The sequence below is a fragment of the Lepisosteus platostomus genome, chromosome 2 (genome assembly GCF_059453375.1).
Source record: "Lepisosteus platostomus isolate fLepPlt1 chromosome 2, fLepPlt1.hap1, whole genome shotgun sequence".
Taxonomy (NCBI): domain Eukaryota; kingdom Metazoa; phylum Chordata; class Actinopteri; order Semionotiformes; family Lepisosteidae; genus Lepisosteus; species Lepisosteus platostomus.
Genome location: NC_142612.1, coordinates 30466795 through 30493089, shown reverse-complemented (window position 1 = coordinate 30493089; position 26295 = coordinate 30466795). Strand labels below are relative to the sequence as shown.

Genomic DNA, 26295 nt, shown 5'->3' with positions numbered 1-26295 from the left:
GTGTCTGTCCAATACGTTTTAAATGTTTACTGCTCTGGTTTCAATTTATCTTAAAAATCATGGAAAGCAGAAACTTATCATTTAGTTTTGTTATGTAGAGATAATTTGTAGGCTGTTTTGAAGTAGCTTGGCTGTAACCAGATTAATATACTATACTGTATACAGTATATTCTGGGAATACTTTATATCTTGATTTCAGAGCCTTTTTGTTTGCATACATTCTTGAAAATATAGCTTTATTAAAGTGTTGCATTCTGCATTCAAAAACATTCCCAGGCTCAAGTCTGTGTTTTTTGTGTTTCATATGTGTTTTTTTTGTTTTCCTTCTCCCTATTGCTGAGTCATCAGGCACTTGCACAGCTTTATGAATGGAGCACTAGCGTAGTAAATGCTGTGCCTCTTACAGCGCTAGAGCACTGTCAGCAGATTTTGTGCTCAGTGCTCAATGACATGCAGTATTCAGGTGCCGCTTATGTTTGTATCCCAAGGGATTCTGACTTACTTTACATACTGTACAGAAGAGGACTCACTGTATCCACTACTGAAGTGCAGCCTCCCCTGAGTGGCACGCAGCAGCAATTTTGCACCAGCAGATCAGGTAGAGAAGTGATAAACTGCTTTACTGCTTAAATTTTTCAGAAACATTAGATAGGAGAGGTTGTGCAAGCCCAGAATGGAACTTAGAACACAGCAGTTAACATTATTTAAATTTAATTTATTAAGTTAATCCTGATCTGAGGAAAAGTGCCATGAGAGCTTTAGTGAACAAAGAGCCAGGACCTCAGATCAATGTCTTATCCAAAGACACTGTAGTCGTATCACTAAGGCAGTGGTTTGGAAGTTCTGATTCAGAGGGGAGAGTACCATCTACTGGTCGGCCAACAGCACTTACAGCAGCAGCCTAGCATAGAGGTTCAGAAATCTGACAAGATCAGACAACGAGCTGAGGAAATACTGTCATGTTATTCATATGTTTCCTTGTTAGTGACAGCTTTAAAAATTTTCCAAAAACAATCCAGTAACACATTTGTACTTTTCATGGGTATTCAATGGTTGTTTTTTTTAAGTAACCCACTCTTCCCAAAAGGTTCCTACAATTGTTAAGTTCAAAGTTTATAAAGATTTTGAGGAGGCTCACTTTCTAGATTGTAGCTCTTGTACTGTATACAGGACGATTATTGTCCATTGAACCTTGTTTCACAGTCTTAGACTTCACAGGTGGATTGCAGCTGTTCTTAACTTAAGATCTCGAACACAATATGTATTAATAATTTTACTAGACATGCTTTATGTAAATGTGGATAACATCCTTACAACCGCACTGTACCATATTTTGTCATGCAAATTGTGTGATCCTAAACAAACAAACTGATTTTTTAGTTCAGCGTGTAACAGAATTAGAGCTTTCAGGCAACTAACAGGTGCTTGGCCAGCTTTTGATGACAGTTTTGTAATAAACTGTTTTCCAGTGCTTTAGCCTTCTGTTGTAAAGCTACTGTAACTTATTACTAGTAAAAATTTTCTTTCTAAAAAGTACACTCAAAGGTGAGAGGCAGCAAGGATCATTTACCATTAGAGACCAGTGCTCACTACTGGTGTAATTATGCACTAATTATCATCTCACTTTCAATGAAAAATGGCAGTAGAGTCGTGATGCATTGTCTTTGAACTATTGTTTTAATCAAAATCTGTCACTAACAATTTATGACTCACAGGAACAGCAGCAAAGAACGTCAAGCGCAATTCATCAGCATATGGTTACTGATTCAGGCATAAAAAGAACCTGATTCACCCTGTGCGGAGCCTGTGAAGGTCCTTTTTTGCCTTTTCTATTACACATATAGTTTTATTTTTAACACAGCATTTCATTTTAACACAACCATTTTAGTTAAGTGAGGAAAAAAGGTTAATGTTCAAATTTTGTAGTTTACCACAACCCAAGTGAGATACATAGGGATTTTATACAGCTGTAACTTAAAAAGGTCGCTTAATACAATTTGCCTTGTGAATTGCACATTATGGTAAGCATTAAACTAAGCAGCTTTTTCTTCATATTAGCGTTAAAAAGCAGGGCTTAATGGGAAAATCTTTACTCTTTGTATGGTATCACTAAATTGTGTGACTTCTGCTTATATGGAATGTGGAACTCATTTACTGCTCCTTCATTACTTCTGTTTATGAGGAAGTATACATTGAGATGTACATGTGCCAGTGTAAACACTGTGGTTTACCATGTGTGTGGAGTTATGATTTTTCAATTATATAAACTTAATTCTGTGGACATAATGATTTCTCAGTTTTAACAGCTATGGGTCACCATTAAACTAAATCTAATATGCCAATATTATAGAGAAGATATTCACATAACTGCCATACATAACCAAAACACATTTGCCTTCACAGTATAGACTTTCCATAAAACCTTCATGCTTAGGTTCTACCAAAATGGCATACAACTCACATGATAAATGGCCTTTTGATATCTGCTGACCGTGTGTGACCGTGACCAGTATTTTGCAAGAGCAGATTTGAGGCTTCAAAGTCTTCTCACATTAAAACATGAGAAAAAATATTTCTTTAAAAAATATGAAGTTGAAAAGACAAATCACAGAAATAGTTAAAAACTCCATAAGAATTGTTCTAGAATACATGTTAAAACTGTACTATAGTAGTTGTGAGACACGTAAAAAACCTGCCAAGTCATCACCATGGTTTCTTTTAAGAAATGTCTGAATGATTTTTTCAAATAAATCAGCTGCTGTGTTAATTTAGACTGATTGAAATAACCTCTGAAAACTTGCAACATTTCTCTTCTTTTATTTTTTCAAGAAAAAAAACTAAACAAATTTGGCTAGTTTTGATTTGCGTTGATGTTCTACCTTTCTTTTTTCATCTAAAGCGCTCTTACTGTATATTCATAATTCAAAATCATATTTTGTCTTTATAGAACTGTATCATACATGATATAGAAACTCCTGTCTTTTTTATGGAAAGATTTTCTGCCATCTGTAAGTCTTCAAATGTACACTGACTTTTTTTTTAAGAATACGTGTAGCTGGTATGACAAAACTCCTTGAGGAATATTTTCTAACTTCAGAATTGTTGTATTTTTTCTTTTCTTGTTGTATCTGTTCACAAAAGAAAAGCAAAAGGGCCTTGTCCAGAGATCAGGTAGAAAAAGTGTTGGCTAATTGTAATTCATAAGCTGTGTCCAGGGCTTTGGAGGCAAATCTTTGCACTTTTGCTGACTCTGCATGTTTTAGACAGCGCATACTTAAAATAGATCAGAAGGAAGAAGTGATGTGTTCAGCATGTAAGTTGTCTTTAGAGTCTATCAGTCCTCCTTTACGAGTCTGAAGAATATATTTTCTTACTGTAATTTGCCTCATGCATTTTAAAAACACTACCGCTACCTTGTCAATCATTTCAATTCTGTAGTTATTTACTAGGTCTACTTAATCATCTACGTCTGCTGCAGTTTCATTCAGAGCTTTACATGTATAAATATAGCTGATTTTTTTTCTGAATTTTGTTTTTCTTTCGCAAAGCTGCTGACATTCAAGCCTTTTCATCTTAGACGCTGACAGGAAGGATTTCTGCTTATTTACAAGAGTGCCACAAGACTTGCCTGTCAAATTCATTTCTGTTTAGTGGACTCATTTAAGTATCTTTGTTTTTAGATATTTTATGTATTACCTGTCACATATGTGGACCACTAAGCTGTCTTTTCATTAAATATTGAAATGTCCTACTACAATGAACAACAAAGCATGTCAGTATGTGATAGTTTGGATAATATGCACTATGCAGGGCCTGACATATTTGCTCATGCAGAAAGGTAATATTTGTAAAAAGTACACATAAGTGCACAATGTTGGCCATTCTCCCGTGTTTGAAGGTTCTCTTGCGAATCTGGCAGAGCTCAGTGTTTGCAGTACATTTTATGTAAAATATAGTTTCCGAAAAAGACTTTTTGAAGATTATTGTAAAAGCTGAGCAGACCAGAGCGTTCACTGCAGTAAATCCTGAAATTGTGCACTTAAGCCTGCGTTATACTTCCCACTTCTTTTCCTTTAATTTACACTTGAAAGGCTTTCAGGAAGTGGCGATGGTTAGTTACAATCTCAAATAAAACATGTTGTTAAAGAGAAGGAGAACAGACTGACCTATGAGAGGTCATGCTGTCAAAGATTAAAAGAAGTGCAGGATAATAGTAATAATAATTTGTCATTTCCATGACATTTTTATTCAGCAAAAACTGCTCTAGAGTTATGTTGAATAGACCCCTGGTCTTACATCGCATTCAAAGGACAAGTTTAGTAACTCTCTCAGGGTAACAGTATACAGTGAATCACTGGCAGTGTCTGGAGTTAAATTAGGAAGCTTCACATTATAAACCCTTTAACCACTGGACTAATTGGCTGTAGCCCTTGTCCTTATGGAATGAAATGTTTGGAACCATACAATTATGTTATGGCATAGCATTGCATTTAGAAGATTCAAGCAAATTCAATGGACAAATTAGGTTTTTCAATACTGTATATTGGCAATTATAAAACTGTATTCAGTGCTTCACTCAGAGGTTAGGATGTTTTCCAGAGATAGCAGCACTATGGGAATTAGCACTAATGGAGACATTTATAGCTTGGATTCAGTGGGAAAGTATTTCCAGAAGGTCTGTTTCTTACATGTGAGCAATGTACTGTATGAGGGCTTCATTGGGGTATCCAAAATGGCATTCCAGATCATTTTACCACAGAATATAATCAAGAATCAATTTTACACATACGTTTATACCAAGTTGAAATTTAATTGCAGTTACAGAAGAAATATGTAAAATTGGGTGACACACCACTCCTGTCCATCAGAGCTTGTACAGATTAACCGCTGTCTGCCTTCACTCCTCCAGCTGGGCAGCAGTGAGGGACTGATGGGAGGAACTACACAGCCAGGAGGGGCCAGGCTGTGGCTTATTCTGGGGAAGTTTGTGGTGAAGCAAGCTTTGAGATTTCTATCAGTAAGAACTGTAAACATGCGTGTCACACCACACTCTCATTATCTAAGAGCTTGCACAATGGTTTTCATTGCATTTTGCCTTCAGCACAAGTAGTCACAACTACAGTCTCTAATGGGTGCTGTAAGTGTTTTTGCACAGACAGACTTTTATACAGACGTACTTGGAGTAATTAGAGTAATGACCAGCCCAAAGAGTACTGTGGTGAATCACCAGTAAAAGGAGGGCGGATTGAGGCATTGCTGTTGAGGTAACAGCACTGTATACTCTAAAATACTTGTAATCTGAGATGCTAGGCTTGAGAAATCAATGCCCCTATTTGATCCTGCATATTGATTTATATTTGTGTTACTATTGGCAAAGCTTGACGTTAGTCAATAGTAATCAGGCTCCATTGATTGGTTAGCCTGGGATCCTGAAGAACGGCTACTCAACAGCCTGAACAGAGCAAGTAGTAAAGACATTTCCAACACAATTGTCTCTAGAATCCTATACCATTGCTGAAGAGGTGCTCAAGTCTTGTCCAGTCCTATACCATTTAGCTTTTAATTTGCATTACATTCCTAGAGCATAGGGAAGTTAATAGAAAGGTAAGAATCACTTACTGATAATGTTAAGTCCTACAGGTGCCCGGCTAAGGACATCATTTTTCTAACCGCTTTATCCAATACAGTGGGTCATTGGGGAACTGGAGCCTTTCCCAGCAAGCAATGGGCACAAGGCGGGGTACACCCTAGCCAGATGTTTCCAAAAACTATATTTGGACCATTAACTGCATTGGTTCAGTTTTCTAGAAGATATGTACGCACATTCACCAGGACCAGTTCTCTTACAAGCCAATTAACTTGCCAGTTTTTGGACTGTGGGAGGAAAACGGACCACCCGGATCTGACCCATGCTAACACAGGGAGAACATATACACTCCATGTAGACAGTGTAGAGTGTGCGATTGAACCCAGGGCCCCACACTGTGACACAGCAATGCTCAGTGCTGTGCCGCTATGCCACCCTTCTGTGCAGCAATCCAAGCAATTTCCAGCCAATTGTACCCTACCCTGATGATTCAGTTAAGTAATTAAGCTCTGCTACTTAATCATGAATGAATTATTTAAATTATCCAAAAATGTACATTATGTTGCTCTTATCATTCTTTTTAATCTTGTGATCATGAATACAAATTGGTTGACTATTTTAACTTTGCTCTCCCAATGTTTTTAAAGGATACTACTGTATGTATATAGGCAATAAGGTGCTCTGTGTTTCTTTAAAAATAGTATTTTACAGATATTCTACAGTGTTTTTGAGGCTGCGTACAGTATATACAGTAGTAATAAGCCAAACACATTTTGTTTTCTGATAGTCGGGTACTGAATATCAAGATGTCAAGGTGAGCTGAATGTCGGAACATCTGAATCTGCAGCATTAACTGGAATTAGCGTTAGTGTAATATTTAAAACACTATAAAAGAATACTACCTGGTAATATAACTAATGTAATTTAACTATTACTACAGATGATACTGAAACTACAGCAGTAACCTTTGTAAACTATACAATCCTCACAGGCCGATCGTTGTATTTACCAGTAAATAGACGTTTTTAACCCAATTGGCTGAATCCCAACATGATACATTAGGGTTTATATTGTCAGAATCCAAATGGTTCTTACATCTCAGTGAAGACATTCCGTTTATTGATAGGCTTTTTACTGAAATGTGCTGTGAGCTCAGTGCAATACTCTTAAATCGAAAATATCACTCAAAAGTATATACAAGCTTGAACTGGTTGTAATATCTTTTAATTGAATGTATAAGGAATCAAAATGGTAAACTGTAATGCATTATTAAGGTGGTAAATGCAATTAGATAAATTGATTAGGGTTGCATTTTAGCTCTGAAGGTCAGAGCTGGAATCCGGATGGATAATTTAAGGTTAACTTAATTCAATTTCACCTGAAGTGTTCTGGCTCTTTCTGCTTAGAGGTACTTCTGACTAAAATACAGAGCTTTAAATTAGGTCTGTACTGAGGGGAAATGTAAAAGTGCAAAGAAGAAGTTGATTTTTACTTCAGTTGAAGTACAATTTTTATTTATTCTACTTTTCAGTATTAAAACAGGCAAAACGAAAACCTGCTTAATATAAAGGCAACCAACAGTACCTTGGAAATGTATTCATACCTCCGTTTTCACTTTTGTGTTGTTCTACTCTTGCACTTAAGACACTTTAAAGTAGCAGTTGATATTTGTTTTATACACAGATTACTCCACACATTCAAAGCATAAAAAACAAAAAGGAAGGAGTAACTACTGTAGATAATTAATATGAAATAAAAAATGAAATGTTACTGTATAATTGTTTACGTTTTGAGTCACACAATTCGTTGAGTAGCTTTGTGTAATTAGAATAGAATTGTATAATAGAATAAAGTCATCCATCTCGGTCAAATAGAGAATTTTAAGCAAAGCAAAGATGAAGCTGTAGAAAGGTGCAGTTTGAGAGAAGAGTATAAAAACATTTCAGAGCCCCTTAAGATCACTTTGAACATAGTGAAGTTGATCATTAAGGAATTAATTAATAGAGAGCACCCGGATGCAGTCTAGATCAGACTATCCCTTCAATCTGAGCAACTTGGCAAAGAGAAGACTCAGTAAGGATGCCACCATGAGACCAACAGTGACTTTGAAGAGGTTCAGATGGAAGAGACTGACCATGGCTCAACAATATCCCTGTATATACAAGGGACTGTATAGAACTGAAAACAAACATCTAGAAACAAATAACAAAAGGTCTAATCTCAGATAAGAAAAAATTGGTAGTAGTTCAGGTGGGTAGCTGCGTCAGCATGCGTAGGCTGCAAAGGAACAAGTAATAGGTTTATTCCATGCTGAAAAAAAGAAGAAAGAGAACACAACGTTTCGGCCGTGGAGCCTTCTTCAGGTGTGAGAGAGACAGGGGAGTAAGCAAAACTCTGCAAACAAAGGGTAACCTTATTTTCCTCTCAGTGAATTCTCTGGTTGTAGTATACATATTCTGAGTTCCCTAAAATAACTTATTTTTATTTATATTCTTGAGTCTTAGTCCACCGAAGATGGGGAGTGAGTCTATATTATGGAATATTATCAATTGTATTAGTATACTTCAGCATATATTTCAGATTTAGAATGTTAAAAGAACTGAAATCCAATCAAATAATTTAATGTTTTATGTCAATTATCACCTGAGACATTGGTGTAGATTTTTCATTTTACAGCTTTTCAATTATGATATTTTAATACTTGGTACATGAAGCTTTTTTATGCTAACTTCAATATAAACTCTCTGCATTACACTTAAATGTTTAAAAGTTCTGGTTTAAAGGTTAAAATTAATGTTTACACTGTTTTGGGGTAAATAAGTAAACCGTTTGTAAAGCTTTAAATTTTAAATAAATCAAATGGCTAAATAAAAAAGATTGTAAAGTGGGCTGAAGGTTTTCATCTCAGTTTCCACAGTTTCCGTTAAGACGTGACATTTTTATTGGAAGTGAAATAAGATTAGAAACACATTGAAGGGACCTTTGGAGCAAATTGAAAGGGAATTTTTAAATGAAAAGAAACCCCTCAGCTAATTGTCCAGCATTAGGACACATTTGATGTATCTGAAGTTTTTAATTGGGCCCTGGGGTTATTGTTTACATTTAAAAGTTGGAATAAATGTCAAGTGCCCTTTAGCAATGATTTGCAATCTCGTCATTGATTTTTATATGGGTTTCTGCAGTGCACTTCTTTGAACTATTGTCTGAATGAAAGCCTATGGCAAGCCTCTTCACAGCTTTTAATTTTTGTAAGTGTTCAGTGTTTACTGCAACCATCCAGCAATTGCATAATAAATTAACAGTTGTAATGGTTTCTGAAATTTCAGTTGGAGTACCGTGTTGTTATCACATCATTTTTTGGATGCTCACGTAGATACAGTATGTAGAATTGTATTGTCCCATTCTATACAGATCCTTGAAGTCTTCACAATGCACACCTAATAATATTTTCTCCAAAAATGCCAATGAACATAAAAAACACTACCTGATATAACTGTATTTTAAGGCCTGTAACAAGACATTGGGAAATATTAAACACAAAAGAAACATATTTCTCACAAACAATACTGATAATTTTATTATTTACTTAGTAGACACCCTTAGCCACACAGAAAGGACTGCATGCTTGAATCGAACCCAGGAATCAAGCACTGTGAGGAAGAAGCGCTAACTACCAAACCGCTGTACTTCCCTGCCACCCATGTGAGGTTATCAACTGATCCATGAAGTGTGAATTTCAAATTCACTTATCAGAAACATGCCAATAATTGTTAATTATGCCATGTACAGGTACAGTATGTATATAGTAAATAATTAGTTAGACATGCAAACCAACAGAAAATGGCATCCATCTTGCTAAGTTTTTATGAAAAAAAAACTTTTAAAGTTAACTTTAAAATGTGTTATAAATAATAAAAATAAAAAACCGTAGAACACAATACAGTACTTAAATGCCGGATTTTGCTAAGTAAATATTATTTTTTTAATTCTTTATTATATAGCATTACCTTATTTTCATTTATATGACATAGTAGTAGTATCTAGCAATTCAAATTTAAGCCCTTTGACTGTGACATTTATTTGAATTCCTTTTGGTATTTCTACAGACCATTTCCTTGTTTGGAAATTGCAAGTTCTTACATTTTCCGAATGAGAATGTACAGTAGGGTGTAGTCATTCCATCCTTTTTGAAAATAAGAGGAATGATGCGAGAACCTGTCATCTGAGAATGTGCTAAATAAAATGCTGTGCAGTAAGAGTACCATCGGTGGCAATGAGGCAGATCCTAAAGAAGACAATAATGGTCTCTCAAAAATGTAAGGTACTGTACTTCCACCATCTCACTCCCTAGACCTCAGGGAACCTTTTGTGATTTTTTTTTCTCTACCATTGCCAGATAAGACACAGAAATCAGAAAACATCTCCCTTTGCTAATGTTGACTGGGTCTGTTGCTCATGGCTCTATTTGTGTAACCTGGTAGCAAAAAGCAGCTCTGATTTTCTGGTTTCTAGTTATGCCAGGTTGCACCTCAGGCTGGCTGACCTGAGCAACTCTAAGTAGTTGACCAAGAGTGTTGAATAAATGTGCTTCCCATCTTCAGGTAGTTCAGCTGAAGTGGATGGATGAGCCTGTAATGTTCGTACTAGTAGCTCCTTGTCATTATATTCCTCAAAAGTATTCGTCTCTCACCATGGCAACACTTTGTCATCTGCGTCTTTTTCTGTGCATGCGAACATCAACATCGCCGGCTTCAAGCCACAAGCACTCATTTTGTCCTGCGCAAGTCTTGTTCTTGTTAGGTAAACAGTAGCTAAACAGCAATCTGAGCACTGACATTTCATACAAGCTTATTAACAGTTTCTCATAATGTTACACAACGGAGTCATTGTTGAGAGTAATACTAATAAACTTAATTAAGAATCAGTCAATAAATTGTAGCTTATAGTACTGCATGAATACCATCTTTGGTGAAAAGCTTTATCCCTGTCAAAAAGTGAATTATATTTATTTCTGCTTGAGGCTCTTCCCAGGCCTAGATGTTTTATTGGTTTGTTTTTAATCAGGTTAAAATTAATAGTGTTTCATTATTGTCACTGTAGGTGGTTTCAGCAATCCAGTTATTTTCTAATTTAACCCCCAGTGGGTGGGAATGGTGAGAAAATATGTGCTATAAATAAGAGTGGTCATCCTCCCACAGCTCCCATATTACTGGAAGGGAATGAGACTTAATATACTTTAAATAAAAAAAGAAATAGGTCAAAACTTTCTGATTCTCAGAAGAATAATGAACTCAGTTGAAAATCAAGGAAGTGGTTGTGCTATTTGGTGGCACAGTGATTTGGGTTGTTGTCTCTCAGTGCTGGCGCCCTGGGTTCAATTATGCTGTCTGTGTGAAGTTTGTACAGTATGTTCTCTGTGTCTTCGCATGAGTTTTCTCCTACAGTCCAAAGATATACAGTACTGCTACTGTAGGTTACTTGGCTTCTTGCAGCATTGGCCCTTGAGTGAGTGCGTGTGTATTTGTGTGTGCCCCGTGATGGACCAGCATCCAGAATAGGCTCTGGCTTGTCAAGGGATGGTAATAGATATAAGGTAATGGTAATACATGTTACATTTTGAAAACTAAAGCTGAATAAATGTTGACTACAGAGAATATAAAGAGCCTTTTGGGATTCGTACCTCAAATGCACAGAAATAAAATATTACCATCATTTCACCCTTTCAAGATATCAATCTTCAAGGATATCCTGAGAAAGAGCAGCTTTTGGATTCCCAGAAGCAGCCCCAGAGTTTTCAGAAGGATTTGTAACTTCCAATGATATTCGTCAGCCTACAGGTCTTAAAAAACAGATAGTCTGCATTTGCATTTAAAATAGTTAAAATGGCCCTTTGGGCTATCCTCACCATGAAAATAATGTTTTTTTCCTGTTTGATTTTTTCTTTAAGAATATGAGACCTGATAAGTCTAACATTATACACTGACATGTTGTCTTAATGATGATTATTTCATGAAAAGAGTCTTTCAACTGATGCTGTAAAACACAGATCTTGTCCTTCGGGATACTTGGTGCTGTACTTAGAGGTTCCAAGTTGGACAGAAGGACATTTGGGAGGGAAGGGGGGGTAATTAAATTATTTAAACTATGTGGAAAACATAGCTGTTCAGTGGCAAGAAAATTGTTCTCCAAGTCTGTATTAAATTAGATCCTGTGCTTGACCTCAGCGGCATAGCATAATTTGATTTAAGGGAACGAAGCAGTAAATCTTCTTTTTCCGTCTTGCTTATCCACAAAATGTGCTGATTCTGATTTGCAATTTATGCCATCACTAAAACTAATAGAACAAGGAGCCCTACAGCAAGGCAAAGTAATAGGAATAAAAGGCATGGCTGTTTATTCATGTCTTGGTTTATGGGACGCTTTTATGTTCCCTTGCATTTGGAACTTTCCTCAGAGCTCATTTGATTGAATCAGCTTGATTTAATTGCTGCAAGGATACTTTAGCATTTTAGAGTATGAGCTTTGTTGCTGTTAGAGTTTACATTTTCTCTTTGAATTCTTTTTGCATGTTTACTGTGATCCAGAATTAAATACATTAGTTTCCTTGTCTCTCCCTCTATCTGAATGGGGATGGTGCCTAGTGTTGGTTGAAGATATCAGACCTTAAAAAAGACCCCAGAAGACACATCTCCAGGTTTGAGTGGGGGACTACTTAGCTTTGTCACTTCTGTTCTTTTGACATTCCAGAGAGTGCTCACGGGCTTTTCCTTCACTTGTCTTACTTCCTTATTTTGGGGATTTTTGGCGTGCACACCTAGTGTCTTTCTCACTTTCTGAAAATGGCCATTCAAAAATTGGGAGAGTCAGACCATAAAAATGGCACTATCCCAGCCAAACCTATGGTCGCTCTAAGCAAACTGTTGAAATGCGCTCATACCCTGTGCTCTCCAGAATTCTACAGAGCATATCTGCCACACATAAGGAAAATCAATTATATATTACAGGCAGAGGCGAGTTGTTAAAAAAGTAGCAATGTTTAGCAGCCAAAATCAGTGACAACCAAAGAGTGTGTGCAGTGAGGACTGCAGCATTTTAGAAGTGACATTTGTGAAGCACTCTAGTGTATCTGTAGGCTGCGTTTGGAAAATAGAATTCCCATATAGTATTATCAAATTCAGTGACACAAATATACAATGAAGGACAAAATGAAAGAAGAAGACTGAACCATTACTGAAATCTATATTTCTCCTATCATTTTTCCAGATATTTCTACCAATCCGATCTTGATTTTTGAAAAATAAATGTAAACTGCTTTTCATAGAAACCATAAAAATAAATGTAAACTGCTTTTCATAGAAACCATAAAACATTGTTCATTTAAAAGGAAATAAAGTTAATGGCACTGTGCTAAGCCATGTAGAGGTTTTTGTTGAATCGCAAAGTAGATTTTTAATTTTTAATAGACATGGTTAAGAGAGTGCAAAACAGATATGTGAAACACTATATTAATTGAATGTACTCTTGTTACGTTAGTGGCATACTGTATGTTATAAAATGCTCTACAAAAAATCAGTCTTACAATGTTTTTGAAAAACAAAGGAATTTGTTGGGTAGTCATAACCATGTACAGTACTTGGAGTTTTTGATCTTGTGATCTAATTGCTGAAGTCGTCCTGAATGTGGATAAAATTGATCCTGTGACATTTAAGATTTCTGTGCCATACTCCCAGCTTTGACTTTAACCATAGAAATGTGAAGGAGTTTTTTTTATCTACAATACAAACATTCAGCAACTTGATGCTGAAGTACAGTACTTGAAATATTTCTATCTATTCAGAGAAAGAAAGACTAGCCTATTAAAGGTTCCTAATCAGACAAAAGACACTCAAGAGTTTCCGTTGAACTGACTTGAAGTGGCTTAATATCTTATGAATGCTATAGTTACACCACTAAACATGAATTGCCATTTCTTTGTTGAAAATCCACGAGAACCACTTTAAGAAGCACCTGGAGCAAGCTGACATTTAGGTCCTCGGTGCTCTAACTGCATCGCTTATTTGGGGTTTCCAAGAAGTCAAGACTAACTTAGCTTTCTCCCCTGCTGGGGACTGATCTTGTGCTAAAGAAAATATTGTTTACTTTTTAAGAATCCCAGAGAAAACAAATTTGAAAAAATTATAGGGACTCCTTAAATTTGTATACTCTCCTCACAATTTATGTTTTGCCCATGTAATCCATGTTTAGTTTTAAAGGTTAGGGTGATGATTGTGTTTGACAGCTGCTCATTGTTATTGCTAGAAATATTCAGGTACAATGCATGCCAAGAGCATTGACATTTTCGTTTAACTTTTTAAGATACAGGTTTTTCCTCAAACTGGATCTTCAGTTTCCAAATGTTAACATAACTGTTTTGGAAATTACATTACACTTTGTGATTATACATTGAGTAAAATTTACCATACAGAGAGACAGGGGCAATTTTACCCAACCTGTAGACTCCAGTATATTTTTCCTTTGAATGTACTGTATGTGGTCTCTCTACCTCTGAGCCTTCGTACGTATTGCGAATTTTTATTTGCGTTAACAAATTGATTCCAGCAGTTTAGGGCGGTCTGTAGGATCACATTAATGATGTTGTCTCTGGGTGCAGGCTATATAAATGAGGAAAAAAAATACAGACTACATCTGGTGCTGAACTCATCATGGAGCCACATCCATTCAGAAGAAAAAGACATTTTTTGTTAGGTAGGTGCACATTTCAGTGTTTCATTAAAGATTTTATTTTTTTCTTCAGAATTTCAAGACAAAAATAGACAAATACTACAGATATCCATATCCAAAGATCTTTGCATTTCTGAAACTTTACTGAATTGCGGTGAACTTTTAAGTAAAACTTCAAATAAAACAAGAAGACTTTTATCTTAAATAGATGGATGAATTTTAGAAAATAATTTTAGTGTAATTATCTTACATTTTAGTAAACTTTTTTTTCCCATTTGTAGTATGCGTTTGTTTCAGAACTTGACTTTTGACTTTTTAGCTAGCGTGCTTATTAGACACTTGTAATTGTTGGTCTAGAGAGTGTTACACATGTTTAGGATCCTTATCTCAATTCTACAGCATAGCACAAAATCATCAATTTTACCTTAGTCTATTAATTCTATATCAGTATGAATTAACAGCCTGTGCTGTACAATTCCCAGAACTACACTTTATCCAGTATCATTCCTTCAGGAACACATTTCTGTGTGTTTTGTAGAGGAATGTTAAGTTGGTGTTAAAAAAGAAATTCCTAAATTCATATACTGTGTTGAATTTCTAAATAAATTTCTTAAAATGAGCATAACATTTATGTGTAAAAATGAAGAATAGAGATTTTGGTTTATTGATTAAATGTTTTGGTGTCATTTGAATTACTTCATTGTTCATGACTGAACATTATGCACTGGAGTGACTTTGACTGGTGCATAAGCACTAAATCAACTCATTTGTGAAAGAGTTGACCATGCATAGGTCATGAGGTTATTTAACCTGTTGAATCTTATGTCTGGTATAAATGACAAATAAAAAATACACAAAGGAATTATATGTCCTGTTTATCAGGAGAGGAGCACCTACTGTAAGTCTGCACAGTGCTGTTTGCCAGCTGGGTGTTCTACCCAGCGGCTTCTAGACAGACAAGCTGTTTACAAGCAAGCATAGTCTTTCACATCATGGTTTATTCCTGGTCAACTGGAAAGCCAATCAGATAGGCCAAGATTGAAGGGAGGGTCCAAGTGCAATGTTCTGGTCAGTAGTCTTTATGTGCTACAGAACTCTACTTCCACCTAGTGTCACTGTATTGATTGAGTCCTGGGTACTCTCTATGACTTTTTTGCACAGTGGCAATGTAATAGGTAGCCAACTCGCCAGACTTGAGTCCCATTGAAGATTTATAGAAAGATCTGGGAACACTTGTGGCATTTGGGGTTCAGAGACCAGTGAACATGGGTCTAGCACATGCATATATTGTCTGTCCCAAGAGAAATGGGTCAGAATCTGACAAGACAGGATCTGAAACCTGATGCACATCATTTCTCACAGATCTACTGTACCTCGTCACTTGATCAGACGTCATATGTATTGCTCCCAACATTAGCCACACACTCTACCGTATGATTTTCCTAGTTTACCACCTGTTGATCTGCCAGGTCTGTTCCATATAAAGCACCATCTGTTTCTGCCAGGTCTTTTCAAAATAAAGTCTGTGTACGGTATCTGCTACCTGTTTTTATAAAAAGTTTGTGAACTTGCTACAATTATAAGTGCTAAGTTTCATTATGATGCTCGATACAGTATATATTGGATGATATCTGCAGTAAGATATTGTATACAGTCAAGCTTTTTGCTAAGCTAAACAAACATTTGTGTTATCTGTAGATGTCCTCAGAAAATAACTCCTGAACAATGGAAAACATTAGTAATGTTCCATAGTTCTGACTTAACTGCGATATCGTGGACTGCATCAAGCTATTAAAGTACTTAATAGCTGTTAAGTTCTGTTCTATTACTTAATGCATATTACATTTATGTGCAGATTTTTTTGTGCTTTTCTTTGATTTGATCTTTGTTCAGGAGGATGAACCGCTGGTAGGAAATTTTAAACCGAAAAAGATAATACTGGGTGGCATCAGGACATACAGTAGCAGTGCTTCTGCCTTTCAGCTCTGGAGTCCTGCCTCTGGTTCAGGACTGGGCTGCCTTCTTTCATTTGGAGTTTGAATGTTCTCCCTGCATTTGCATAGGTTTTCTCACATGTGAGCTGTCTCCCCTTAGTGTGCTGTGCTTCTAGGATGAGCTCCAGGTTGCTATGTCCTTCAAGGGAATAAGAAGCTTTTCTGATAAAGTACGGATAGACATTCTTGAAAATTAACATGTTCATTTCATTCTTTTTTTCATGTAAGATCCACTCAATATTCCTTCAGAATAATCTGCATTATACTAAGCAAGTCAGCTTGGCACTGGAATTCTTCTTATTGTATATATAATGCATGCTGTTGTTTGGCAGAATGCCACAATGGTTGTTTTTTTTGTGTTTTCTGCTTTTTTTCCCTTTGATATCTAATGCTTTTTGAATTTTCTAGTCATGCATGATTGCGCTTGTCGTTTTGCTTACCTCTTGACCTGTGTTGTTTGAAAATGGCCATGCTAAGTGTGACATCATGTGAGTGCACTTTATCAGCCTCTCCCTTTTGTCACCCACGATTGATTGCATGTGACATCACGGTGACTAGCAGAACTGACTTATCAGGGAAGCTCCCATCCCTGCTGATCTTACAGGAGTTGGACATATCACTGAACTCCTGAAGTGCTGCTGGGTCAGTTTATTAGAACAATTAGACATTTCTTTCAAGTCTAATTTTAATTCTAATGGTGGGTCAGCTCTTATGAAAAATGACTTATCCCATATTTATGCTTTGTCAGTGCCTCGCATTGTTGGTGGATGTTGTGATGTTTTAGGTAACAGTAATGTGAATTGAATCTACTGCATATACGTGTTTTTTTTAATAATATCTTTATATCCTCTACTACTTTGTGCATGGTACTTACCATAATACTTATGCAAATTGGGATACATCTATAGTTTGACGACGCATTGCACTCAGACATTTTTAATACACGTTTAAGACTATCAAGCACATATTAAAATCCTCAAAGACTTTGAACAAGTCAATTAATTGGAGTTTGAAACATCAACCAGAAAACAAGACCCATTAAAAGTGAAACATGAACCAAAGGACGCAAGTGGAAGCTATGGGGAAGTTTCTTTAAAAGAGAAAACAGGAGGCACTACACAGAGGGCTGCGGGACTCCTGAACAAGCTGCCCAGCTGTGCTGTTAAAGCTATCATCCTGGCTTTGAAGAATGGCTGAGTGAGTTACTCAGATCAATTGGCTATTATCAAATGGACAAGATGAGACAAATGCCTCTTCGTTTTTGTACCCTTTGTGAGGTTTTAAATACTACAGCATTTCAATTATGGACAGCTAGAATGACATGGAAGTGTTTTGGAGAGCTTGATCATTAAACATTTGGGGAAAACATGGTCGGGGCTCTTCAGGCTGGTTCAGATTTGAAAGAAATAAGTAGGAATGTCTCAATGATGTTCCATTGTTGTAAAAGGAACCTTCCTTTATAGAGCATTATTGTAGTGTTAATTTATGTCACAAGGCGTTGGTAAGGACCCTATGTGGATGGTATAATCTGGAAGGGAGTGAAAAAGACACGGGGAGGAGACGAAAAGGAACTGGGCTGGTCCGGGGGGGCGTGGTCCAGGCAAACAAGTCCAAGGGAGTCCAAAGGGAAATCCAGAGCAAATAGCAAGAGTCCAGAGCTGGGTGATCCATCCAGGACAAAACAAGACAAAGTTAAAAACCGGAATGGGATCCAGTGCAGGTAGATGAAATAAAAATGGGGAAACGGGACCAGGCGCTCTGAGCCCCAGACTCAGCTGGGTCAGGATGCCGATAGGAGGCCTATGCCCTCAAGCCACGGATGATCGTAGGGCAACTTGGTGGTAGGCAGCCCTCTGGGTGTCCGTCTTCCAATGCAGAGCCGAGAGTAGCGAGAGAGCCTGCCTTAAATAAGGAGGGGCAGGATTGGAGGCAGGTGCACATGATCAACTAAAATGTAAAAGAGCTGGAGCACCCTTAAGAGGAGGGATTACAGTTGTGACAGTTTATGTGTCCTCAAATTAAGGAGTTATTACTTTATATATAACTTTGGGTAACTACTGTCCTACCTTTCTCTAAAATTAGGAATGTGGCATCACTGTACAATTTATCTGTACCCACAAGTGTTTTCATTTGAACAAAATAATACTTTTCCAGGGAAGTCTGAGTTCCATCATATTGCAGCTCCTGTATTGTATTTAATTTGTTTTAAATAAAATCAAATGAAAGGAAAAAAGCAAGTTTGGGCAACTAATGTAGTTATTATAGAAGTGTTACAGAATTTGAAAAGTTATTGTGGGGATTGATAAATGTTTCCCATGTCCCCTATTTATTTACTAAGCAGTATACTGCAGCACACATAACTAAAAACTGTTTCAGATACATCTGCACTCATGCATAATTTACAGTTCAATTTCAAGACTAATGAAAACAATGTCGATTAAGTCCGGTCACATACTGCAGGTCTGCTTGTTAAGAAATTAGATTATTGAATGTTTTATGGAAATTTATTATATTTTACCCTACTGTATCTTTTGTAAAATTGAAAAAGGAAAAGGTAGAATGGTACCAATATTGCATAATCTTACAGACATGAGAGAGAGGTTACAAATGTAGGTAGACAATCCTGTATGTCTTATTTTTGTAACTTTGCCATAAACATCCTGACCTTGGAGTTGCAAACACCTTGCAGGAGCCCTTTAATCTGTTTTCCTTTAGTATTGTTCCCTTAAGTATACACAAGTGCTATTTTCAGCTGACACTTTGTTTCAAGCAGTGGTTTAATGTTCACACAATGTACAGAAATTGGGAAAAATGACATCTTTACTGTACATTAAAAAAGCTAAAGACTTTTTTCCTCGATTCACAGGATAATAAATTCATTTCTGAAACCATTCTTTGCTGAAGTGAGCACGCCACCTCTTCATATACCTTTTCATTCTCTAAATTTGATGTTGAAAAATTAATTTAATGCATTTGTTTAATCATAAATTGGAGGATATCGTAATGTATTATCGAGAGATGTTCCTGGTAGAGTCATAAATATGCTTCAATAGATGCTGTCATCCAACAAAAGGACTCCTGAATGTTTAACTAAAATACAGATGACACTTGCTCCCTGTAAAATACTAGGTTGATTGCAATATTTGTTCGTACTGCAACTTACTGTGAAATTCCATTGCTACTTAAAACATCCGTTGAGGCTGAGTGCCTTATACCCCCTAAAATAAGGCTTTGCTCTAGGGTCACTGGGAGCACTTAGTGTAGTGGGTAAAAGTCTGGTGTCTTGAGGGTTTCAGGACAAAGGACTTGCTGTAAGGTGTTTTACTCTCCTTTTTAGAGTCACAAATTGGTAAATGTGGGCCCAGAGTTATGGGGGGTAATACTGTACATACAGAGGACCAGTGTCTCACCATCGTGCTCTCCAATCTCTGGCCTGAGAACCTGTTGTAGCTTGGATATGGAAACTACACACTTTGCACTTTGTATGTGGTTCTCCAGTGCTTCCAAAGCTGTGGACTACAGTATGCTGTCCAGCCCGGAGAGATGTACTGTAGTAGGTATAATGCCTTAAATATCATGGCTTTTACTGATGGATTTTACTTGTAACTTTTTAATGTTGTATTTTCATTATTTGTTAATGATGTTGGCTTTTCATTTTTGTTAGTTTGCCTGTTTTTTTTCCCATGTGAAGTGCTTTGAGCTTGAGACAATTTATTCTCCTTTTACTTCTTATTACAGTATATCACTTTTCATATGTATAATTTCATTATTCTGTAGACAATAGTTTTCATTGAATCCTATGGAATTGGAAAAAATATCCATGTGTTATACTATGCATCATGTGTTTAGGATTTTTATGGTTTTATAACAATAGAGTGTTAAATGTAAGGTTTAGGTAGCGATGATGATCTTTGCACAAAGTAATCTTAGTTTTTTATTTCCCAGATGGTGCAGTCTGGCTCTGTCAATCTAATTAAAAAAAATATAGATTCTTGCATGATCAAGTCTTTGATCATGACTTGGTAAACGTTAAAATGGAATTTACAGTGGCAAAAATTATTTAATCTAATTTGCTTTATTGCTCTTTATACCATAAAATCTATACTGGAGCGCTGCATGGTTTTTAATGATAGTTGTGCTGCAGCGTAGACGATGCTGGGAATTTATTGTTGAGCTGACAGTGTCCACTGGTGGCGAAAAAACACAATTGCAGTTTCAGTACAACTACAGTATGATAGTTGTCATTTATGCGCAGACGGACGTGTCAATGTCATTGAGTCTTTTACAAGACCAAGGTTTAGTTACAATCGTTTTATTTGAGGAAAAATGTAGATAAAATGACAGAATACTTAAAGTAAAAACATCAGCATAAAATAATATTAAATAGAGGAAAATAATTTGCCGCTGAACTCCGAGGAATTTAATTTCAACAAACGAAATGTTTGCCTGTGAGCACCTTTATAATAATGCGCAATATACAGTATATGTCCCGAAGGCGGAAGGAGCGTTGTTTTTTTTATGTTAACATCATACAATGATTGTGGTTTATAAAATATGAAAACCCGCTAGAGAACAGCAGCTTGTATGCTAGGGGTTGGTCTGATTTATTTTCCGTTTTAAGACATTGCTTTCAATTTGATAAGACGCAGACTAATCGTGTTTTTGGATATACAAAGCAACAAGCAGAGGTTAATCCCACCAAAACTATTGTTCTCTGTCATTGTCATTTATGCTCATGAAGAAGGCTGTACAGCCAAAACGTTATTTGCTTTACTCTTTTCCCCCATATCAGCGCTGAATTAATCTCGACGTGTTTCTTTGCAGTCCACAAGATGACTCGACTTCATACTAGAACCTACTTTTACATACTGTATTTGTATTTTCCTTAACACTATTAGATGTGGAAGTGTTATATGTTGTTATATTACATGATATATGCATTTGATTTCCGATTCTAGTTTAAGTTATTGCTGTGCAAACTAGACTAATCACTGTCGTAGAACGGCGCTGTACTACAATATATTTAAGACGGAAATACTGTTATCTTGTGCCTGCATTTTTATGCTTTATGAGCTTTAAGAGAGATTCCCAATATGTGATTAAAACATCAGGACTGGTGTGCCGTCTGATATTGAAAGGTGTTAGTCGGAACAGGCTGACCCATTACAAGGACGAACACCAGATGGCTCTCTTGAGTTTTTTTGTTTGTGGTTTATGCTTTGGTAAGGAACCTTGAAATGGAAAGCTTGTATACTGGAAATGCTAGTGGTTTAAGGCTTGAAGTTATAAACAGTGCACTGGTCATGTGCTCATTTCTAGATCCATCTAGCGATATAAAGTTTATATGGTTCTTTCATAATGGATTAGTTTACATGAAGAATTATTTACATACGCATTGACGTTTTTGTCTGGTTTGTTATCCCTTAGTTACAGTGATCGTAGGAATTCAGTGGCGTGTTACTGAATGTATATATATATACATACCCTTTATATCTCGAACTGTTAAATGTTCATGTCGTGTCTAATCTATTTTGCTTCTGGTCTGAATTTCGCGTGAAGCGCTGGCCGTGGTGCTGAAATTAAATGTGTGACTCGGAACGAATACCAGATTCAGAAGAAAGTTCTTCAACAGACTTAATATATATTATCCATATTTATATACATACAGTATTTGTATAATATTACTTTAAAATATAATTCATTCGAAATGTGGGGTTTTCCTTTGGACATTTTATATCTCATAAAGCATATGTATATTCCATTTTTTATAGAAATGATCGATATTGTACATATATTTTTATACCTCATGTTCTTGAAGCAAATACGGCATTTTTTTGGCCGAAATCCAAATCTTACAGGCATTGAAGTAGTTAAGGGAATCAGTACACAGTGTACAATCTTACCGTCCGGTTTGCTTCTGAACCACGCCAGGAAACAAATCACTGTAATTTGTTTTTATTATTTTCTTAGTGTACACGTTTCCTTTTTGTAGGATACAGTTAATGATTTTATTTTTTGGTGAAAATTGCTCAGGATTACATTCTGGTGAATTTAATGTAGTCTAGCGTCCTTAACAACGCCCCATGCTGTAGATATTAAAGGGTTTCCAGCGTTTGCCTGTTATGATCACGTTTATAGCGGGGGCGTTAGTTCCTGCACAGCTGAAGCTATCTTACAAGTGTTGAATTTTACTACCAGCTCACAAACACCAGAGTGCTTTCGTAGGTTTCGCCTGGCAGTAACGGTGGAGAAGACTTCTTCGTCCTACAGGTATAAACGGTGACAAAGAAGTAAGTCATTAAGACTTGTTGATGTCCGCGATTCGTAGACGCTCATTATTCTAGGCTGCTGAACAAAAATATTTTTTTCTCTTCGCTTTTTCCTGCGCGAAAATAAAAAGTAAATGTGAAATGAAACTCATCTTGAACAAAGGAGAGTGCACACCAGCTAATACGTCTTCTGTCCAGTTTTACGTTGATTAGTTGCTGTTGAGCAATATGAAATGAAAAGCTATAAACATCTGTTGTTTATTCCGCACCTGGGAGTCTCCTAAAGTTTATTTGTACGGTGCTGTCACACGGGTCAGACGTCATCTTCACAAGACTCCGGTTAGTGATTACTTCTCTAATCAGCACGTCTTTATTTTTATGGCTGTAGTTATTGAAAAATAAACAGAAATATGTTCGATGAGACGATGACACCATCCTCTGATCAAAATGGAATATAGCAAGAAGATGTAGGTCCCTGGAAATCGTTTTGTTTGGATAAGTTTTTGAAACAACTCACGACACCCTTTAGCTGTTGGCTGTATTAAGATTGTTTCATTATCATCGTTTCGTCCTTACTGCTGAAAATGATGAACATTGTGAAGATAAGTGAACGTTTGATGTTGCCCGGGAGCAATCATCCATTTTTAGAAAACTGGCGCGGATTGCTATTAAACTTGGTGAATATCGGAGAAGAAACATCGTAATCACATATCATCACCTGGGAGACAAGCAGGCGTCCTCCAGAAGTAATAATTACAAGAAAATTGCTTTTGTTTGTTTCGATGCCTGATTATACACTCCGGGATGGAAATTACTGTCCAGCGTGCTGAGTTCTAAAAACCAGCCGACAATCAAAGAGCACAAGACAATAGGAGAAAAAAAATGTGCCAATTATATTTTAGAGAAAACGGCTTGTGATTTTAGCCGGCTTTCGATTCCCTGGTGAAGTGAGAGGACTGCAAATATCCTAGCCTTTGAACTGAAAAGAAATTTGCAGGTATACGCATTTTATTTACCTTAACTTCAATTGTTTGTAAGTTTGGGATCCAGTCGTTCCCTAAGTAATATTAACCTTTGACTAATAAACGGAAGATTTGATTATTGACAATGTCGGTGTACCACGTCTAAATTAATAGGCAGTCACGGATGTCTCTCTTAAAAGGTAGTTATCGGACAATATATACATCTTCAGAAATCAAGGACTGTTGGGTCATTTAAGCCAAAACAATGGGCCAGTGAGCAAGGAGGAATTTGGAAAGTGTTTTTTAACGAACTCGAGGGGGGCTTGTTTTTGTCGGTAGTCTTTCCTTGTTCGGAGGTGCACAATTTTGTTTTGTGAGAAATGGCAGCGGCGATCGCCAGCGGTTTGATCCGGCAGAAGAGACAGGCTCGAGAACAGCACGCAGACCGACCCTCCACCAATAGGAGGAGGAAAAGCCCCAGCAAGAACCGGGGTCTCTGCAATGGGAACTTGGTCGATATCTTCTCCAAAGTCAGAATCTTCGGCCTCAGAAAGAGAAGACTACGGAGACAAGGTGTGATAATCTCTTGAACGCAAGGCGATACGTTTGCATGCAGAAAACATTAACCGTGAAATATTCATGTCCATTAGATACGACTTAACGCTGTTCGTAACTCGCGTGCAACTGTAGGGTATAAAACGAATTTAATCGAGAAGGGAAAATCAGTTTTCCTAAAAAAAAGTGTTATTGATCCTAGTGCTATCTGTCGCTATTATAATAACTACAACAAATTGACCAATCGTAGGATGCTTGGAAGACAATTCCCGGTAGTAAGATGAAAATCACTGAATCAGAGAAAGCTACTGTACATGTACTTGCTGTGAAATTCAGGTTACTGACAGACTACAAATTAACCGTCTGTAATGTCTGAGACAGCATATGCAGAGCTGTCACAATCTATTGTTGTAGGCCACCTAGCCCAGTATAACAAAGAATATGATTTGTGAAATGCACATTCAGCGGGAAAATGAGGAAATTAATTAATGCGTCTGCAAAATAACCACATTTTTGGCTGATAAAATCTTTCATTTAATATTATGCATAGCTTTTAGTATTTTTTTAACGTAAACAAGGAACCTTCGTTTATGAAGCTCAATGTAGGTCAAATTTTCATCCGTGTAACCTTCATGGTTTGTGGTATAGTAATTGCGGTCATTAAATTCTTACAAGCTGTACATTTCGTATAGGGCAATTCTTGTCTACAAAAATTGGAAGGAGAATACATGATTTGATGTTTTGGTAGATTTAAATAAAAAAGGGTGCAAATATGCATGCAACCTATAACCATATTTTTTTCCCTATTGAGTTTTTCTTTTTTAGCATTTGGTATTTTTTTTGACAGCAGGTGCTTAACTTGTTGCAGTACAGATCATATCTCTATTTCAGTGTATTTCTTTGTTGACCATTTAAGCTGGAGACTGAAATGCTATTATTATTAGTAACATAGAAGTATGAGACATACTTCAGTAAGTGCTTCCTTATATTTTTAATCTTACATATGAAGCATTCATGACAAAGCAAAAAGTGCAATAGCAATAATAAGTCAGCACAAAATTAGTCTCACTAAACAGAATAAGGATTTCCTTTTTCTAAGCCGTGATTATATTATACAGTAAATTGGAGGTACGTGGTCTGGTTTGTTCAATTCCACCTGTATTCCAGGGAAGTGTCATTTAATTCATATGCTGAGCATGATTGAGTCATGTTTTCCTTTACAACGTCTGTTTTATCGGACTGTGAACTGCATGCTTCAAATCCCACGTTAAATACATGTACCAAAGTGATAATACTGAGTTAGGTGACACTATAATAAAGTCTGGATTTAAATGTTGTTTTTCAAACTCATAACTGAGATGACTTGTTTTTACCATGTACTATATATTCTTAAGGTTATACAGTAAATCTCCCCAAATGAGCTTGTCTGGTTTTTGTTTGTAGGCATGTACATGTAGTTTGTTTTGCTTATTTCAGGGTCAGTGTTGTCACAGTCAAATCATTTTAGTCATCATACTGACTTCTGCACAAATAAAAAAATACAAACATATTTGTACAGAGTGCATAGTTAAATATAATCTTAAATATGATAAACTATATACAGTAAAGTGTCAGATGTACATATATTGCATAAATGAAATTTGGACAACATAAAATTCAAATAACAAAATATTATTATAATAATATAATATATATTTAATATAATATATATATACAGTATATTATTGTCCAAATAATTGGGTTATAGAATACTTTTCCTTCTACACACGTTATTACTATTATGATTGATGATGGTGGTAATTAATGAGGGAACTACCAGAAACATGAAAATTACACATAAAATGCCCCAGGTAGCTTTAATTGAACATATTGCATTGTCGTGTTCCAAAATTAAAACTTGTAAATGAAAGAGAAGGACCAGCTGCGTGTAAGATAATAACGTTGTATATTGTGACACTTAACTGATTAAGTTATAGAATGGAAGTCAAAAACCTGAAAACTGTAAGGAGCACTGCCTGTAAGAAGTACCGACCAGTTTTCTAAAATCATCTACAGTATTAACTATCTGGGACAGACCGAAATTCACATGTTGTACGCCAATAAAAATTTGGTTGATATGAATTTGAAAATATTTAAGAAGGATTTTATATTTCTACATCTCTGTGACTCTGTGGTGGTGTTATTGTAATTTTGTTTGATAATATTAA

General features: G+C 36.3%; 1 protein-coding gene across 3 annotated transcripts in view; it reads left to right on the top strand.

Annotated features, from left to right (window-relative positions):
• The window catches only part of fgf14 (fibroblast growth factor 14), a 216717-nt gene that overhangs the window by 119885 nt on the left and 70537 nt on the right, over window positions 1-26295 (top strand). Inside the window, exon 1 of one of the 3 annotated variants that reach the window (XM_088604713.1) lies at window positions 22283-24106. The exons of the other annotated variants lie outside the window; for them this stretch is intronic. Within the exon in view, the coding sequence (XP_088460839.1) occupies window positions 23914-24106 (193 nt within the window). The 5' untranslated portion in view covers window positions 22283-23913. Of the gene's footprint in view, window positions 1-22282; window positions 24107-26295 lie in introns of those variants that run through there. 3 annotated transcript variants of the gene reach the window in all.